Here is a 19080-nt window from a genome sequence, read left to right as displayed (position 1 = left end):
TAGATTAAGTGAGACTTCAGGGAGTTCTACTTCTGGAATGGCAGTATAAGATCTACGGACCTGTTCCTCAGCACAACCATAATTGGAAAAAAAAAAAATTAAAAAAACAACCATTTAAAGTCTCCAGAAATTGTCCTAAGTATATACAGCAACTGAAGAAACATTTAATCAAGAAAATCTACTAAATTTCAGCAAGAACAGTGAGAATCTGTGGCACTCAGGCTGCAAGCTGCTCCCTTCTCTCCAGCCCAATCCAGAATGACAGAAGCTCCACTCTAGCAGGAAGGGCCAACTAGACAGACATTCCCTTGCCCCGCTGCTCAGCTCCCAGGGGGAGACAGCCAGCATTTCTTATGGCCCCCAGCTCTGTGTCGCAGAGGCTAAATTCCAGGCAAGTGCAGCTGAGAGGCTGGGTTCTCCCTTCTTCTAAGCTCACACTCATGGAATGGAGCCTTTACCCCAAGCACAGCAGGCTGAGAACACTGGAATCGTGTTTACTCAAAAGGCAGAGGTTCCATGCCAGGAGAAAGATGTAAAGATCAGAGGCTCTTGTCTTTCCGCCCGGTTTGTAAAACAGGGCTGTACCTCAGAGAGAAGTACCTGCCTCCAGAACTGCCCCCAATTCTGGAACAGCGGAGGGGAGATTTTGCCTCGGTGTGACAGGCAGTCTGTAAGAATAGAGAGCTCTGGCATTGTTCTTAGAAATAGAGTGAAGTTCAAGCCTAAAGTGTTCTTGAAAACAATGGAGAGCAATTTTGAGGCCAGTAGCTCCATGAGAGCAACAAGTTAAACCACAAACCAGCTAGTTCACCAGAAAGAACCAGGAAAAGAAACAGCTAAGAGTCCTCTTACAGTCAGAATAAATCTTAAAACTGGCCTCAAACACTCACTCTGCAAAGGCACCTAAACCTAATGGATCAGATTGTAGAACAATGTGTGCCCCACATAATGGAAATAATGTAAAATGGTGCAGTTGACTTGTAAAACAGCCTTGTGGTGCTTCAACAGGTTAAACAGAGTTATCAAGTGACTCAGTAATTCTGCTCCTCGGTATATACCCAGGAGAAAACAATAAAAATGAATGAAGTACTGAACCAAGCTACAGCATGGATGGTAAATGAAAGAAATTAATAACAAAAGACGACATATTGTAAGACTCTATTTATATCAAATGTCCAATATAGGCACATCTATAGAGACAGAAATATTAGTGGTTGCCTAGGGCATGAGGTGGGGTAGGGGTTGGAAGTGGAGGTTTGGGGTGATGAAAATGTCCTCAAGTTGATCGTGGTGATTGTGTACAACTCTGTGAATATTCCAAAAAACCCTACTGTATTGTACATCTTAAATGGGTGACTTATATAGTAAGTTATATATCTCAATCTAGCTGTTATTTAAAAATATGTATTTTTAAATATAGGCTTTACTTGGAGACTGACTCAAAATACACTAAAAAGCCATCTGAAGCAATTTAGTGAACATTCATTGATATGTGCTCTTATGATTGGTTTACTTTACTGTTTTGTTAACTTTTAAAAATGTCTTTAAAACTTACTTTTAAATTATATTTAACATACATTACATTGGTTGCAGGCATACAACATAGTGATTAGACATTTATATGTCTTATGAAGTGATCACCACGATAAGTCTAGTACCCATCTGGCACCATATATATAACTTATTACAATATTATTGACGATATTCCCTAAACTATACTTTGCATCCCTGTAATTTTATAACTGGCAGTTTGTACTTCTTAATCCCCTTCACCTTTTCCACCCATCCCCCACCTCCCCCCATGTGGCAGTCGTTTGTTCTCTGTATCCGAGTTCGTTTCTATTTTGTTTGTTCATTTACTTTTTTAGATTACACATATAAGTGAAATTGTATGGTATTTTTCTTTCTCAGTCTTATTTCACTTAGCATAATACCCTCCAGGTCCATTCATGTTGTCACAAATTGGCAAGATTTCCTTCTTTTTTTATGGCTGAGCAATATTCCATCATATATAATCATCCGTACCACATCCTCTTATCCATTCATCTATAGAGGGACACCTAGGATGCTTCCATATCTTGGCCATTGTAAATAACGCTGCAGTGTACATAGGGGTGCATATCTTTCTTCGAATTAGTTTTCAATTTCTTTGGATACTCAGAAGTAACTACTGGGTCATACAGTTCTCTTTTTAGGTTTTTGAGGAATCTCCATACTGTTTAATATAGTGGCTGCACAAGTTTACAATCCCACCGACAATACATGAGGGTTCCATTTTTCTCCACATCCTCGCCAACACTTTTTGTGATTTATTATTGATTATAGCCATTTTGACAGGTGTGAGGTGGTATCTCATGGTGGTTTTGATTTGCATTTCTCTGATTAGTGACATTGAGCATATTTTCATGTCTATTGGCCATCTGTATGTCCTCTTTGGAGAATGTCTATTCAGGTCCACTGCCATTTTTTAATTGGATTATTTTTAACGTTGTGTTGTGTAAGTTCTTTATATGTGTTGGATATTAACCACTTATTGAATGTATTATTTGAAAATATCTTCTCATTGAGGTTATGTTTTTGTTTTACTGATGGTTTCCTTTGAGGTACAAAAACTTTTTAGTTTGATGTAGGGCCATTCATTTTTCCTTTTGTCTTTGATCTAGGAGACATATAAAAAACATATATTGTTAAGGCCAATGTCCAAGAGTTTATTGCCTGTTTTCTTCTAGGAGTTTTATGGTTTGGGGTCTTATATTTAAGTCTTCAATCCATTTTGAGTATTTTTTTAATATATGGTGCAAGAAAGTGGACTAGTTTCATGTTTTTTGGGGTTTTTTTTGGCGTGTATCTGCCCAGTTTTTTCACACCATTTATTGAAGATTATCTTTACAATATAAGAATATTGCATATTCTTGCCTGTTTTTGTTGTAGATAATTGACCCTATCAGTGTGGGTTTATTTCAGAGCTCTGTTTGGTTCCATTGACCTATGTTGTCTTTGTGCCTCTCTTCACTTTTGTCTTTCGATCTACAGTCTGTTGCAAGAAGCATATGCACTGGTCTTGTTTCTTATCCAGCTACCCTGTGTGTTTGTAGGTATTTGGTAGATTTGCTGTGTCTCCCAGTTTCGAAAGTGTGGCCTTATTATGTAGGTGTACTGTGGGGTCCAGTGGTGCAGTCCCCCTTGGTCACCTGAGTCATGTGCTCCAGGGGTGCCCGTGTGGGTCTCATGTGCCCTCCTGTTGTAGTTGGGCCTCGAATGCTGCTGGCATGTCAGTGGATGGGGTTGACCTTCAGGCTGACTGGCTGTGACAACAGCGGTTGAGCTATTGTGCGGGGGAGGGGGTGGGTGATTGCATGGAGAGGGAGGCACTTAAGCAGGGCTTTGGTGTGGTCTGAGGCTGGCCCCCACTTGTAAAGGCTTGAGGCCACTTGGTGGGAGCTACAGTGCAAAACCAAGTCTGGCAGTCTTTTGTGCTGGGCTTGGGGCAGGAGCTACAGTATGAGCCGAGGCTGGCTGCCAGTCATGTGGAGGTTGTGGGCTTTGGGGAGACTGCAGTGCATTCTCAGGTGGGCCGCTGCTTGTATGGAGGGTCAGAGCTGCCGGAAGAGGCTTTGGCAAGGTGAGTGGGCTGGGCACAGGGCAAGCAGTTAGCTAGGTTAATGGAGAACAGATTTTACACTTGCCTGCGTTGGCAAGCTTGGTGGGAGAAGAGCTCAACAATGAAACAGTGGTGCCCCCACACTGGTGCTCAACTCCTGAGAACCCCCTACCCCATTCCACTGATCTTCATTTCTCTTTAATGTAATTCCTGCTGCTTTTCAAAATCAGACGTTATGGGACTCCTCTTCCTGACACACGTGTCCTGGGTTGGGGAGCCCCATGTGAGGCTGGGATGCCTCACAACTCAGGGGGGCCTTCTGCAACCAACCTATTCATACTGTTTATTAATCACCATTCCATGGGTGTGGCACTTGCCTGGAACAAGTCTCTGCTCCTACCTGTCTCGAAGTGCGTGGCTGCTTTATATCCTGTTATAAGAACTCTGTTCAGCTAGACTTCAGGTGGTTCTCAGTGATGGCTGTTCTACAATTTAGTTGTAATTTTGATGTGTTCATGGGAGGTGAGTTCAGGATTTACCCACACTGCCTCCTTAACTTTTTAAATTTTATAGAAGCCTGTTGGGGAACTGGAAAACTCCAAATGCCAAGGGGTTAAAATGTAGCAACTTCACTACTTTAATACAGAGGAGATGCATTCTTCTCCATTAGCAGTGGGACCTTGGTTAAAAAGCAGTTTTGACAGTACACACACACCTCGTTTTACTGCACTTCACAGATGTTGCGGTTTTTACAAATTGAAGGGAAGTCCTTCCACCAGCAAAAAGATTACTACCTGCTTTATTGCAATACTTGCTTTATTGCAGTGGTCTGGTACTGAACCCACACGATCTCTGAGGTATGCCTGTATTCATAGCCGTAACACAGAGAGAGTAGTAACAGTTCTCCTTATCTTCCAAATCTGTCATGAAAATTTTATTTACAAGTATGGCAGACAAGCCTTAACCTGAAAGGCTTGAGCCAGGTGATCTGAATCATTCTATATTATATAATACCCTCAGTGGGGTCTGTGAAACATCACATAATCAAATCATTTCTCTAAACTTGTCTAAGAGAAATAAATAAAGTAAGAGATATGAATCAGGACTACAGAAGACCTAATATCAATTCAGGTCATATTTGGCCAGTGTGGGGACAGAGTCCCAGAGAGCAGTTTCCAGGCTCTCGGCCTCACGTGGAAAGGTGCTGGCTCAGTTATTACGTGGCCATCAGCTGTTACCGGTTAGCCATTAGCCACCAATATAACTGCCGTGACTGAGCTAGCAAGCGTGGATTGCGGCTAGCAAGCGCGGTTAGCAAGCGGATTGTGGACTGTTGATACTACTTCCTGTGTCTCGCCAGGCCTCAGCGAGATGGGGGTGCAGGAAGACCCTTCGTTGGGGTACTGGCGAATGTTCGCTTTTGTGTCTTAAACAGCCACCAGCGAGAATATAGTGGTATGACTCCCCTATCTATGGCTCCGTTGTTCCTTTTTGGCCTCACCATATCCTGCGTTCTGGTGTGGGGAGTTGGAGCTGAGACCCTGCATGACAGCCACCAAATGAATTTTGGTATCAATAAAAAGATAAAAGATGTATATATGAATGAACTCAGCAACTGTAAAGTGTGATGCAAATATAGCTTCATATTATCAGTTACTCAAAAGGTAAAGACTGTTAATATTTTAAAAACAGAAATAACATTAAAATGTTTTTGGAATATCAACATATTTAAAAAAAAAAAAAAAAAAAAGGCAAGACTCCTCCCCCATCTCCAAGGCTTAGAGAGCAGTTATCCAGCTGTAGTCTACTTTCCTGAATTTTCTCAGTTCTTTTTCTTCAGATTTTGACAACTGATGTATAATGTCTTCTCCCAAATCTGTGTTATCTGTATCCTGAACTTTTCCAGTAAAATCATTTTCTTCATCTGAATCCTCACTTTCTTTTTCTTCTTCCATATCTATATCATCAGGAAGTTCTTCAGCACTTTAACAATAACATAATAAAATATAAACTTACTATTACATATTTCTAAAAAATAACTTTCTAACTTAAGACCCTTATATAAAAATGTAACCAAATAGACAAAGTAAATGGAAAACCTTGTTATTGAGTACAGTTTAAAAATTACACGCTATTATAAAGAACAGGTGAATTTAACAAAAAAGTGTAATTTTGAGTTATACGTATATCAAATCTTTAAAACATACAAAAGATCTCTTTTCTGACACTTATTTTCAATGCATTTCATTTACATGACTTAATAATCCTATATCCTTTAAGTACATGTTAAAGCCAAAATAAAGGGAGATACAGTGCAAAAATATTCTAATAAAGAATAACGAAAACCAACCTGTTTCCCAAAACAGAAATCTTAAACATATTTTAAGAACTGGATTACCTCTTAGTCTCTTTTGACAGCAGTAATGAATTCACAAACATGGAGCACAGGTAAGAAGCAGATGGCAGTACGTGGGCTGGAGTATGAAGAAGCTAGAGGAAAAACAGAAAAATAGGGTTTCATTTTAAAAGATGAAATGCCAAGAGCCAACATAATAAGCTTTCCCCACAGAAAAACCAAACCTAAAGAAAAATCTATTCCTACCTTCCTATTATTTATGCAAACAACTCCTCCCCTCACCCCAGGCTTCAAACAACCTGAAATCATAAGTGTATGCTATTTGATTTGGGTATTAAAGTTGTACAGTATACAAATGATTATTCAAAAGTTATCTGTTGAATAGTACATATATAAAAAGTCTAACTTAAGGTGCTTTAGTGCACATAATCGGTTTCACATTGTTTGCTTTAATAGCTACTTACCTCACTAATTGCAGGTATGTTTTCTGTTAAGGGTAGTTGTATCAGTTCATCCTCCAAAGCTTTATTTAATTTTTCATCCTGCTGTTGCCTGTGTTTTCCCAGTATGAAATAAAATGGAGTTGTCGGAAGACTTTCTTCTGCTAGTAGCTATAGGGATTTAAGACAAAGGGAAATTACTTCAATAAAAAGGAGGAACTGCCTTTGACTTAAGAAGTAATAAAGAGTCCTAAAAGGTCAGGGAAGGAAAAACGTTAGAAATTATCTAGTATGAGTCTTTCATTTTACAGGTAAAGCAATTGAGGCCTAGCAGCCCAATTACCTGTGGGAAAAGCTAACAACGGACACTTAGATGATAGAACAAAATACCCACTTATCACTGCTTTTCCCTCAAATCCTACAAAAATGATAGCAAAGCGCTTTTAAAAAGGGCATAAACCAGTGAATGGGGAATACATTAACATGTTGGAAGCTAGACAGCAGGTTGAAGGGTGGTAAGTAACTCAGTAAACCTGAAAAAGCAGAAGGCTGGCTGTGGGGAAAGCCAAGAAGGATCCCAATTTATACTGCAGAATCCTGCAAATGTTGTGGAATTAGTACCAACTGTAACAGTACATGTGTAAAGGACTAACAAGACCCAAGTAATCTGGCTGAAAGTCAGTCTACTCAGAGAGCACTCTGATTCATAGCTCCCTTCAGCCCCAGCGGAGGGCTGGAGGCATATTCTGTGAAGAGTGAAACAAAAGCGTGCTTTCGACTGCACTGCTTGGTGGGGCTGGAGGGAGTGTGTTCACAGTCGAAGGCAGTTGTACCTCGTGGAGGGTGCTTCTCAGAACACTGACAGCCAGGCTGACATTGTTCAGGTAAGAACTTAAAGAATTTTATCTGGGCAATTTGACCTGCCTAAGAGAAAAAGACCTCAAAATAATGACATTGGAGATTTTCTCAAAATAACTCAGATAAGTTGAGGCCAGAGAACAAGTTCTGCCCAGCAGAGACCCTCCAAATGGCTGTGTTGCTCACACTCACTTTGAAATAAAGCAGAAAGCCAGGCATCATCAGATTCTGATGAAAACCTCCAAAAATAAAAGACAGAGTCCAAAATAGACTGAAAACAAAACCTGATGGAATCACCATGCATGAGAGAAAGGGAGGAAAAAAAAAGATTTGGTGATGAAAATGAGGAGTTCTCCCATAAAACAGAAAGAGGAGGAAACAGTTAATATTTGAGCTCTCAGTAGTAGAAGGTTCTGCACTAATATAAATAACAGGAGTTCTAGAAAAAGAACGGAGAAAATGAAAGCAGAGAAGTAATTAATTTTTCCTTAGTTCTCTGATCAAAACACTTCAAGAGGCTCCACATTTCCTGAGGAAAAGCCAGTCGTTTTCACTGAGGCCAACTTTCACCACCCTATTTAAAATGCAAGCAGTATCCCCTGCCTCCCTTTCCTCTATTCCTCCCCTCCTAATTTCTATCACCTTCTAAAACACTACATATTTACTTGTTTCATGCTTGCTATTTATTGTATCTTCCTGGTAAACTGTAAACTTCACCAGTTTAGATACCTGACTACTGTTTTCACTGACATACCCCAAGTATCCAGAACACAGTACAGACCCAACAAAGGGCTGCTGAATGAAATCAGTGAGTAAAGGATCAACAATATAAATAGAACTGGATTCTAGTAACACTGGAAGCTATAAAATAAGAGGAAAATACTTGAGAAGACTTGCACAACTTGAATTTGGGATGAATTAGGTGAGAAATAAATAGAAAACTGAACAAATGAAGGAAGAAGGCAATTACTAATGCCAGAGAAAAAACATTGACCATAAAAGAAAAAACAATCTGTCCATACTACATGGCTTGGCTATGAATTGTGTTTACTTGGTTATAATGAGAAATACTGACCTATTCAATTTGAAGATTGGGAAACTAGGGGAAAACAAGGGAGGGAAAGGAGCGAAAGGGAAGGAATGGGAGGAAGAGGGGGAGGGAGAGAGAGACAGAGAGAGAGAGAGAGAGGAGGGAAAGAAGAGAGAGAGGAAGGAAAGAGAGAGAGTTGTGTATGTGTGGGGAGTCGTGGTATGGAAAAAAGCTATAACTTCAACTTTAATAGATCAGAGTCAGACAATACCTAAATCTGAAAAACCCAGAATTAGCAATATAAATACGTTTCTGAGACATGGAGCTAATATGGGTAATGGCAGTGGTGCCGAAGAAGTTTTTCCTGAAAGGCCACATAAAACTACTTGAGTCTTTAAATCACAAGCATTTATTACTGACACTATAAAGTAAAAATGGTTTTTAAAAGAACAATGTAACTTCAAAAGAGACAAGTAGTTTATAAGTATGGTTTTTAATTCCATTTTAGGGTCCTGTAAAACATGTTTTCTCATAGCTGAGTTCTAAAAGATAACCTTACCGTGTAGGGAGGCAAAGCAGTCTGTACCATGAGTGGCTAAAACATACCTGCTTGCTTGTTGGTGTGAGTTTCTCTTCTGGAGACTTGGTGCTGAATGTCAATAAACTCTGAAAAGAGAGACTGATTAATGCAAAAGATAAATTGTAGAGTACAAATCTAAATACGATGTTAAAGTTAGAAAACTTGATAAAACTTGTCTTGATAATATATACACATATATCTACTTAAAGTGCCTCGAAGGTGTGGGTGTAAGAGGTGCTCATACACACACTAGTAAGACTGCTGTACTGAGCACATTAGACAATTTCTTTGGAGAAGCAATCCCTTAGTAAAACTACTCCATCCGTCATGGGATCACTATTACTCTTAAGTATTAGAGCAACTGAAAATTACATGTACAAAGTGATGGCCTTTTTTAAGGAGAGACGGTTACCTGTGATTTTGTTAGGAAGTAAAACTGGGATCTGTTTAGCCACTGGTAAGCTTCTGAGGTGAATGATTCAGGGACATCTCGCGGAACAAACACTCCCCATTGGACTTCCTCTCTACAGATATTCTTTTGAATATACAATGGCCTTGGCTCACTAGGTTTAAATACAAACACTAGAGGGGAAAAAAAACAACAGACGGTAACATTTTGCCTGTAAATGTTAGTTCTAGCCTCAGAGTGGCAGACCACACTAATCCTGAGACTTACCCATTAAATAACCCAGGTCATAATTATTTTAGGCTCTGATTCAACAAACACTGGGCGCCTACTATGAGCCACGCAGGTGAGAAACGAGGGCTTTGAAGACAAGAAAGAGAAAAGGAATCCTGGCTCCAGAGACCAGGGCCTACTGCAGAAGACATTATTAACGAAGTATTTTGTCTAGAAGAGAGATATGTAGAAAGTGCTTCAAGATCATAGAGGAGAAGGATTAAAGTTTCTCAGGGAAATTAGCTTCCAAGAGGTGAAATCTCTCTTGGACTTTGAAGGCTGAGTAGGAACTGGCATGCTGAAAAATGAGGGCTGTACCAGAGCTCTCCTAGAACTAAGTATAAATGCCTACATACCAAGATGTTGGGGCAAGAACTCAAGAAAGAAAGGGCAGTGCCTCAGGCAGAATGGTTTCAAACAAACATCTGATTTGAAGGCAACTTTGACTCAAAGATGTTAGAAAGAAAATTTATGTAACCGATCTCCTCTTACTATCAAAGTATGATCTGTACTTACAGTCTGAACCCACTGAAGACTGAGAAACTGCAGCAACATTCTCTGAATTCGGATCAGGTTCCATAACGCTAATGTCTAATTTTGCACTCCACTCCACTAGGGGAAAAAGAACAGGCGATTCACTTCTAAGAAGAAATTTACCAAAAGCTTTTGAAAGCTTGTTATTTAAAATAGATAATCTTAATCTTTACTGGGACAATCAATTCTACTGTTCTCAGGAAGAAGGATTTTACAAGTGACACATGGAGACACACTGAAATTTTTTGTGGAAGACTACACTAAAGCGAGGTGTAGGAAGCAGAAAAACCAAGTACTCCTTCCATATGCTATGAAATGGTTATTATTTCAGGCAGCTACTGTCAGGTGCTTTTCTACTGCTGCCAAACATTGTTAGCCCCGACTCACTGTAGAGAATATCAAAAAATGTTCTCACACATTCATTACCCAGCAACCACGTCTTCCAAACATCTACCTGAATGAGTGCAATGCCACTAAGCCCACACGTTAGGAGGGCTGCGCAGGTTACACTCAAATTTCAAGCTGGCAGGGATACTGCAGGTTAATATGTATCACCAGACACATTCCTCACATTGTTAGGAGGATGGAGAATATGGAAGACAACAGAAAGGCAGACACAGTGAGACACTGAAAAAGGTGAGGATAATGGAAGTCTATTCACTGACCATTAGGCAATTTATAAATAATCCAAGTCTATCACAGGTCCAGTCCTTCAACTTTTAGGGGTATAATATACCATTAAAAAAATTATATATTCTTTGGGCAGAGACATGAAGATATAATCCAAAGTTTAATGGCCACTTCCTATTTGCTTTGCCAAGTCACATTGTAGTAAAAATAAAATCTTACATGCACAACTGAGCAGATTCCAACAGCAAAGAATGCCATTTTCAGTAGTACCAAGAAGATACTTTGAACAAGTCAGTCTCCCAAAGCAAAGGTGCCTAGAGTAAAACCACAAAGAAGTTAACAATAGTCATTTCGATCATACTTAGTTACAAAGGACTGCAGACCTGTGGCACAATTTTATGCAATGCAGATTTTTAGATAGACACATGCTTTTGAGCATAATTATCTTGCAGAAAAAAGGGACTAAGGAGTACAAATTTATTTAGATATATTGTTCTTTAGGAAAACAGGTTTGATGACCAATTCTTTTCTCTAATATGCTCTGACGTATAATTGAGATGCATACAGAAAGTGTATGTGAAATATGCAGTCATTTAACAAAAACCTTTTTTATGCTCATTTACCTCAAAAGGACAGTTTGTAATATGAATTCTGAAGAAAGTTTTACAAAGTAAATTCAGAATCAGACATGTTGGGAATAGAAACAATTTCATTAGCCATCTACCACTCTGTCCTCAAATGCTGTTACGTGAAGTAAAAAGCAAGACACTGCTGTTAATTTTCCCTTGCCTTTTGGAAACAATGAGGTTTGAACATAACATCGCTTTGATGACAATACACAGAAATTAAACATTGTTTGGATCTACTGAGGTTTAACTTAAGAATAGCATCTATTATTATGTAGCACAACTGAAAAGTATTACCACAAAGAAAAAATCTGTAGGCCAAGAATTAAATGTCAATCCTGATTTCAGAAATGGATAAATCACAGCACATGGTTCATATGCAGAGAATTTGTAGCTTCCCAGCACTCTAGTAAGCTGGGGGCCCCACTGAGCCAAGGCCACTTTTAGAGAAAACATAAATTATTACTGAAGTTCATGTAGAAAGATTTGTTTAAATCTAAAAGACAAACTTCACATTCCCCAAATTATTTACCTACCTTATTTTCCCAGCTCGTTGACAAAATGTACATTTAAGTTCCCATGTCTCTGAATCCCATATTGTAACAATTTCCTCAAAACTAACTGCTAGTAAAGAGCCATCTTCAGAGAAACAACAGTTGGTGGCTTGGTATTTGTGATAACTACCCACGAAGTCACAGGTCCAGCCAACAGCTTGTTCTGTGGAAATGTTGACCATAGAGTTCAGAAATGGTGTAAATGCTAGATAACATTTTAGGAAAGTTATAAGCAATGAGAATTAAGAAACAAAAACACACACACAAACCCTACTCCCCAAAACTTGAGTTAGAAGTACTGACTGATTTAAAATTTATGCCGGTTCCCGGGGACCTTGACCTCCCTCTAGTGGAACAGTGAAAGGACTAATTGCAAAAGCCCTTTTTACTATATCCTCACAAACTGGAGTGATCAGCACACAATTAATCAAGACTATCATTAAAAAAAGTACAGATTTGGAGAAAAACAATGTACAAATATAACCTCTTAAAAATCTTTTAAAATCAGGCAATATCCAATAGAATTAAACAAGGTAGAAAATGTCCTCCCAGAACGGATACAACTCTTTTATATAAGAGAGATAAATATATCAATTCTTAAAATTGTGCACTCTTTAGACACAGTAGATTTAATTAACTTACTGTATATATCAGAATCATCAGTTAATATCCACACTTTGAAGTGACCGTCTTTACTAGCAGTAACCAAGGTGGGGTTTTCAGATTTTTCTGCATTACAGAAACAGAGAGCTGTGATGTGGTCTTCGTGTGGCATGTTAATCTTTGTGTTAAGAACAAACCTAGTAGGAAGGAAACCACCAATTTATTCTCATGCCAGGACCATATGATATACTGTCATATAAGAATTTCTTACATACTGTACATTTTACAATAGCATCTTTAAGAAGAGGCAACTAATACATTATCACCTATCATGACAGACAATTGAGTGCTCTAATGGCCACAGAATGGAGAAAGTTCTCTGCATTATCTGTCCTTTGTAACTTACATAATATAATATAGAGATGATTATGTACAGTGTCAATGTACTGGTACGAAATGAGTACAAAACAGGGGTCATCAAAAAATGATACCTGAAAGCCTACCGTACTAAATTCTGCAGGAAAATGACAGATGCCTCACTATTTACTTTTGAAAATAAGCAAAGAATGGAATGGCTCTGAAAGCCCCTACTTGTGGCAAGAAAACAGAAAGCAATCTACCTAGTCAAACTGCCCTGGTCAATATTTAATATTTATAATCACCCAAACCACCTCTCAAAGCCTGTTTGCAGCTTGAGGAGGCACAACCGTGAATGAAAGATAACCTATGCTAGGACTGCGTTCTTTGAAGAACATCATAGCAGGACAGTAATGTGGTTTTTATAAAGTTCAGGTTCCAAGAGGAGTGACTAGAGACAATCCCTTAATCCCTCTGGGCCGTTTCCTCACCTGTGAAATGCGGACAACAGGCTTAGATTAGGAAGACAACAGGTACAAAAGCAGTAAGCTTAGTTCTAAACACACAGCAAGGACTTGATAAATGGTTATTATAGCCATGGTGTGAGAAGCTAGTGGGCTCCTTATCTAATCAAATCACACACTCTCCACTACACTACATTACACCTCTGCAGTCCACCTCTGCCCTTTTTCCAAAGAAGGTAGTATAAAAAAGCAAAAGAACTAAGACATTTGGATTCTAATCTTGGATTTGCCTGGAATTAAGTATTATGTTCTTGGGCGTGTCACTTTTCTGTATTTTCTCATTTATGCAACGAGGTGTCATTATAACTTGGAGGGGACACCAGTGCTTTCTCAGAGCAGAAAGCTTAAAGGCTGTATCAGAAGAATACCTACTTCATTTCTCTAACAAAATGAAACCTCTTAAAGACCAACAATTAAAACCATAAAATAGAAAGTGAAATATTTTCTACTTTGAAATTACATGGCTATATAAGTAGTATTACCCTTGTGTTTTCTTATTGTATGTCCACAGTTTCATTTGCAATTCCAGCTCAGTTTCCTTTTCTTGACGTTGTTCCACCGTTGCAAGCCAGTTACCATAGCAGCCAAACGCAGCCTTTGTTAGCTCAATTTGGATCAGACCATGATCATTGATATATTCTTGCTGTATGATATCTAACTGATGGGTTTAAAAAATCCAAAATACTTATTAATGTAAATACATACATGGTAAAGCATTTGAGGAATGGCAATTAACCACATCATATGTAACTTCTAGAATCTACAGTAACGGATTTTTAGATAAGGGGAAAAATGAACTGTTAGTTATAAGCATCAAACTTGCCATTTAACAAAAAAATGGAGCGCATTATACAGTACTAATTCTGTAGTGATTCTTCTTCAATGACCTTGAATATTAGTGATGACTATGAACCTTTAGCTTACAGCGATGCTTTTCTGTTTCTAAGAATAGCTTTACATAAAATGTCTTCGTCACTAGAAACATGAAGAGCAAAAATACAATTTTTAAGAAGTGAAAAAAGATAGAAATGTAGGTAGACCAGCATCTTATTTACAGTCATTTCTTTTATCCCGTTTCCTTGTCTATTCACTAAACATAATTAATTGACTCCTATTTCCAGGCATTGTAGTAGAAATGTACGAAGATTAGTAACTTTTCCTTTCTTTGAGGGGTTCAAAGGTGAGGGTGAGAAAGACAAAGTGTTACAGCTCCTATGACAGAAACCTTTTGTAAAGGGTACTGTGGGGAACCAAGGAAGAAGTGGGAAGTCTGCATTGCATTTATCAGGATTATAGGAAGCATTCCTCTTCAATCTACGTTGAAAATTTTATCTTCAGTGTGTATATACAACACTGTTCACCGTAAGGCAGAGGCATATTTGGACTGTCACTCCACATATTCTCATTTCCTAACCTTGTGACTCCACAGACATGTGTGACAGCTCACTAGAGTGTAGTGTGAAATATAGACAGAGGCTGCCCAAGAGTGTCAATGGCTGGCTTACTCGTAGACTTAATCTGCGACCAAGGCCTCATTGGAATTATGCTGTAAACAACTGACAGTATGGATTATGTCCAAGTAAACATAGGCACAGGATCTTGTTTTATTAGCTACTAAATAAATTACTTGTCTCCAGCACTGTTGTAAAGAACTTTCATTAGTTTTAAGGTTAATGGATCAAAATCTTACGTTGTATAACTGTTTATCACTCTGGAGAGAATAAAACTGCAAGTGGCCAGGTTTTCCATTCAAAACTAAAGCTTTAGTTCTTGGATCAATCATCAAACCCGTAAAGATATTGCTGTCTGCAAAAGAAGCGACAAACAATAGCTGAAATCAGACAAATAATTCACTTTTAAAATGTACAACCAAATCCACTGTGTTGTATAATACCTTTCACTAGGCCTTGAATTACTGCAGATGCCTCAAGGTTTCGGTGAATGACTATTATCTCTGTGGGTAAAAAAAATAGTTAAATATAAATAGTTCAGAACTTCGTTAGAAAAAAAATAATTGAATTTATATTATTCTGAAATATATCAGAATACAAAACAACTGAGTATATTCAACTTACTTGGAGTATTACGAGAAAATCAGAAATATATATTTGTGATTTAACCCAAAAAACTACGGGTGAACATGGGGGGCTTTTCTATTAGTCTCTAAGTTTTATCAGTTTTGCCTATAAATACATTTTATGTGTTAATTCAGAACTTATATACTCTGAAAGAGACAGATAATTTACTTTGAAATGAGTCACTGCACTAATGGATTGCTCAGTTATGATCCTTTTTGAAGGGAAAGGAGGCAGTGGGCTACGGGGTCTACACCTAGGCTCAGTAGCAACGGGATGAGCTAAGTTTTGGAGGAATGTAAGACTGCCCTCACTTCTGTCAGAATCTATAGGACTCCCACACCGAGATACTGGCCATCTCAAAGGAGAATCTCAGTGTTCTGTTGAAAATGCCATTCTGTGAAAGCACAGATGCCTGCTTCAAAACCCTTCCTTTACCTCCCCACATCAATCCACAGGAAAAAGTTCTGAACTATAAGGGGCACAACAAAAATCAAATATATTTAGCTCTACATTTTCGTAACAATTCTGAAAATGTTCAAATCTGGTCGCATCTAGGGTCAGAAGGGGTGAGAAAAAGAGGAGGAATGGAAGAAAAAAAATGTTTCATTAAATCTAGTGCTACTCTTAATTAGTCTGAGGTGTCTTATTTTCCACTCACCACAGACACTAGGTAATTTATGCATTACATAACTATATTTCCTCACAACAACAAATTTAGCCTTACTATTATCGGAGTGAGAAGTACAGAACAAGTCCCCTGCTGGTGAGACAGAGATATGTTCAATAGTAGCTCCCAGACGGGGCAGGAACTCCTTGTTCTTCTCGGTGGCATCTCGCCACTCTACGAGGACAGATTCCCGACCACCACTCAGCAGACTGGAGCCTTCCCATTCAGCCAAGAAATGAAAAGGACAGTGTTTGGGAAGAAAAAATAGAAACACAACTATTTTTAACAATATGCAAAAAATGTGTCTTCGTATCTTTTAATATACTCTTAAAACGAAAAATTTAAAGACCACTGGTTCAGGGATTTTTGGTTCCCGTAATCCCTAACTAGTTTGTTGCTGACCAGCTCTTCAGCTGATAACTAGAAAAAGTGGATGAAACAAACATCCACTAGGCTTCACTGGTGCATTTTTCCAAATACTTAAGGAGTATAAACCAATTTTTACTATTCCAGGTAACAAAACAGAGAGATCACTTCCCAATTTGTTTCCAAGACCAGCATAATCCTATATTGACACTAGTACACATAAGAAAATTACAAGCCAATTTCATGACAGACAAGAATTCCCAAACAAATTAGCAAGCTGACTCCAATGATATATTAAGAGGAAAAGACATGACTGCAGAGTTCAGTTTATTGCAGGAATATGAGATTATTTTAACATTTGAAAAATAAACCAATGTGATTAACTCCACTTATAGAATAAAGGGAAAAATCATGAGCATCTTAACAGATGCAGAAAAATACTTAAAGAAAACCTACAGCAAAAATCATTTTAAGTGGTAAAATATTGAAAACTTTTCCCGTGATTGTGATCACTTTTATTCAACATGAACTGGAGGTCCCAGTGCACTGAAATGAGACAAGAAAGGCTTCAGGATTGGAAAGAAGCAAATAATTATTTCAGTGCTCACACACAGCATGACTGGGTGTAAAACAGCCATAAGTTTATACTGTTCATATGTGTCTTAACTTATAAACAGTTCTTAAAACAACTGTAATTTATAGTTTGTTTCACACAGGTAACTAATTTCTATTCATTCTCTTATACCTACCTATACAGGGTCATATTGCTATTTCATTGACAACCATGTACTGTAATTAACCATGACTCATTTACAAATATCCACATAACTTAAAATATAGAATCAAGAATTCAACTCTCTAATAGCCAGGACTCAGGTAGAAGTACTTTGTATTATTTCTTTTCTTTGAGTGGCAGCTAATGCAACTATTTATTCCTTCCTCCTCAAACCCCACCTGAAAAGGCCAATCCCGAATGTCCAAGGGCTTAAGGGCAAGTAAGGCCACCACAGAAAGCTGCGACTGCCAACTAGTATGAGAGGAGATGGGCAAGGGCACAAAACAGAGAAAAATGACAGTGACAATAAATATCAACTGGTCTTGGCCCTGACTTGGGCAAGGGTCACAGCAGAGAAGAAGAAATTGAGGAGGAAAGGCAGAAGAAACGACCTTAGGTTAGGAGGGAATAAAGACACTGCCTGAACATAACACACGTGTGTACATATGCAGGGCACACAGACTCTCATTTGTATTTTGGGGGCTGGGTTGGGGAGGAGGGTGGAGAGGAGTAGCCTGTGTCTTTTATCTGTAGGGTTAATATCCTCCTCTTCTTTCTAGTCTTAAGTTCTCACACGTCACAACTGTACTCCTGCTGGACTGCTCTGAGCATGTTAGGTTGGGCCCCAGTCACTGTTCCCCAAACCCGAAACACAAATAGGCCGAAGATGCCTCCTCCTTCCTGAGGGTCCAGGAGTTAAACCCAAGTGGTCCTGTAATGATCCAGAGCACAAGGCATCACCTAAGACTTGTCCTGGCAGTCTCTGTAAGACCTGCAGAAAGAAAGATCACTTTCTCCAGGCACCTAATAATCTTCTCTAGCATCCGGCTTCCTTTTATCAGGCCCAGTCAAAATAATACTGACACAACTTTTACCACATGGGTGTGAGGGTGCTAAAAGTAACCAAAGGCAATGTATTGCTCCAAAGTTCTGCTGAAGATCATCCTGTTTTCAAGGAGGCATTTTTACTATCGTGCAGCTTAAATGGAACAAAGGTTTGAATTAATTTAAAACAGTAAATATGAATGAGGCAATCTAAAGTTAAAACATAGCTTGTGAATTAGACCTCTCTTTAAATCACGTTTACTAGTCATGTGACCTTAAGCAAGTTAGTTCTCAACTACAAATCTCACTTCCTTCACCTGTAAGATGAGAATAATACCTATTTCACAGGGTTAAGGATTCAATGAGGTAATGTACATAAAACACTAGCAAGGTGTAGTTATTTGTTGCTGTGAACTGTAGCTACACTTCTGGACAATAAGCACTTAGCTCTGTGTATATTAAAAAAAAGAGTAACGTAACTTAAGTAGGTTCTTTCTTCATGTTGTACATTTTGATACTCTGAAGGTTTTGAAACTTAAAAGTATACTATGCTGAGCACTGCTCATAACACAGGGTGATATACAATTCATTTGGCCCAGGCAATTCCAAATGTTTCAAATTATAAGCATAGTGAACTAAAATACTTGATTCACATACTTCAAAAGTTCATTTTCATTACTAAACCTACCTGTCACTGAAAAAGCCAAATCCATTACCATGTCATGGTGCCAATGTAGACAAGTGTATGTGTATTTCTTATCATCATCAAAATTCCTCCTATTGGAGAAAACCAAATATTTTAAATTTTACTAAAGTCGTAAGTTAGAAAAATAATGGCATGCCAAATACAGGTAACCCGCGTATAACACGGTATATCACTCTAACATGGTTGGAGAATTGGGGAAAACCCTCGTACAACACAGCATCCTAGAACACAATTTGAGAATTAGGGAAATCCCTGAACAACACGGAGCATAATAAAAGCTTTTAAGAGCAA

General features: G+C 38.5%; 1 protein-coding gene across 1 annotated transcript in view; it reads right to left on the bottom strand.

Annotated features, from left to right (window-relative positions):
* Positions 1-4384: 4384 nt before the first annotated feature.
* Positions 4385-19080, bottom strand: part of WDR75 (WD repeat domain 75) — a 30490-nt gene continuing 15794 nt past the window's right edge. The window contains exons 8-21 of the mRNA XM_019740758.2: positions 18772-18860; positions 16175-16333; positions 15267-15326; positions 15063-15178; positions 13855-14030; positions 12531-12688; positions 11871-12051; positions 10928-11022; positions 10061-10156; positions 9278-9447; positions 8892-8951; positions 6422-6568; positions 6000-6091; positions 4385-5584 (exon numbers count right to left, since the gene is read on the bottom strand). Coding sequence (XP_019596317.2) covers positions 5380-5584; positions 6000-6091; positions 6422-6568; positions 8892-8951; positions 9278-9447; positions 10061-10156; positions 10928-11022; positions 11871-12051; positions 12531-12688; positions 13855-14030; positions 15063-15178; positions 15267-15326; positions 16175-16333; positions 18772-18860 — 1804 coding nt within the window. The 3' untranslated portion in view covers positions 4385-5379. The remainder of the gene's footprint in view (positions 5585-5999; positions 6092-6421; positions 6569-8891; positions 8952-9277; positions 9448-10060; positions 10157-10927; positions 11023-11870; positions 12052-12530; positions 12689-13854; positions 14031-15062; positions 15179-15266; positions 15327-16174; positions 16334-18771; positions 18861-19080) is intronic.

The sequence above is a fragment of the Rhinolophus sinicus genome, linkage group LG01 (assembly GCF_036562045.2).
Source record: "Rhinolophus sinicus isolate RSC01 linkage group LG01, ASM3656204v1, whole genome shotgun sequence".
Taxonomy (NCBI): Eukaryota; Metazoa; Chordata; class Mammalia; order Chiroptera; family Rhinolophidae; genus Rhinolophus; species Rhinolophus sinicus.
Note: the sequence above shows the minus strand (reverse complement) of the source record. Positions and strands in the feature narration are given on the sequence as shown.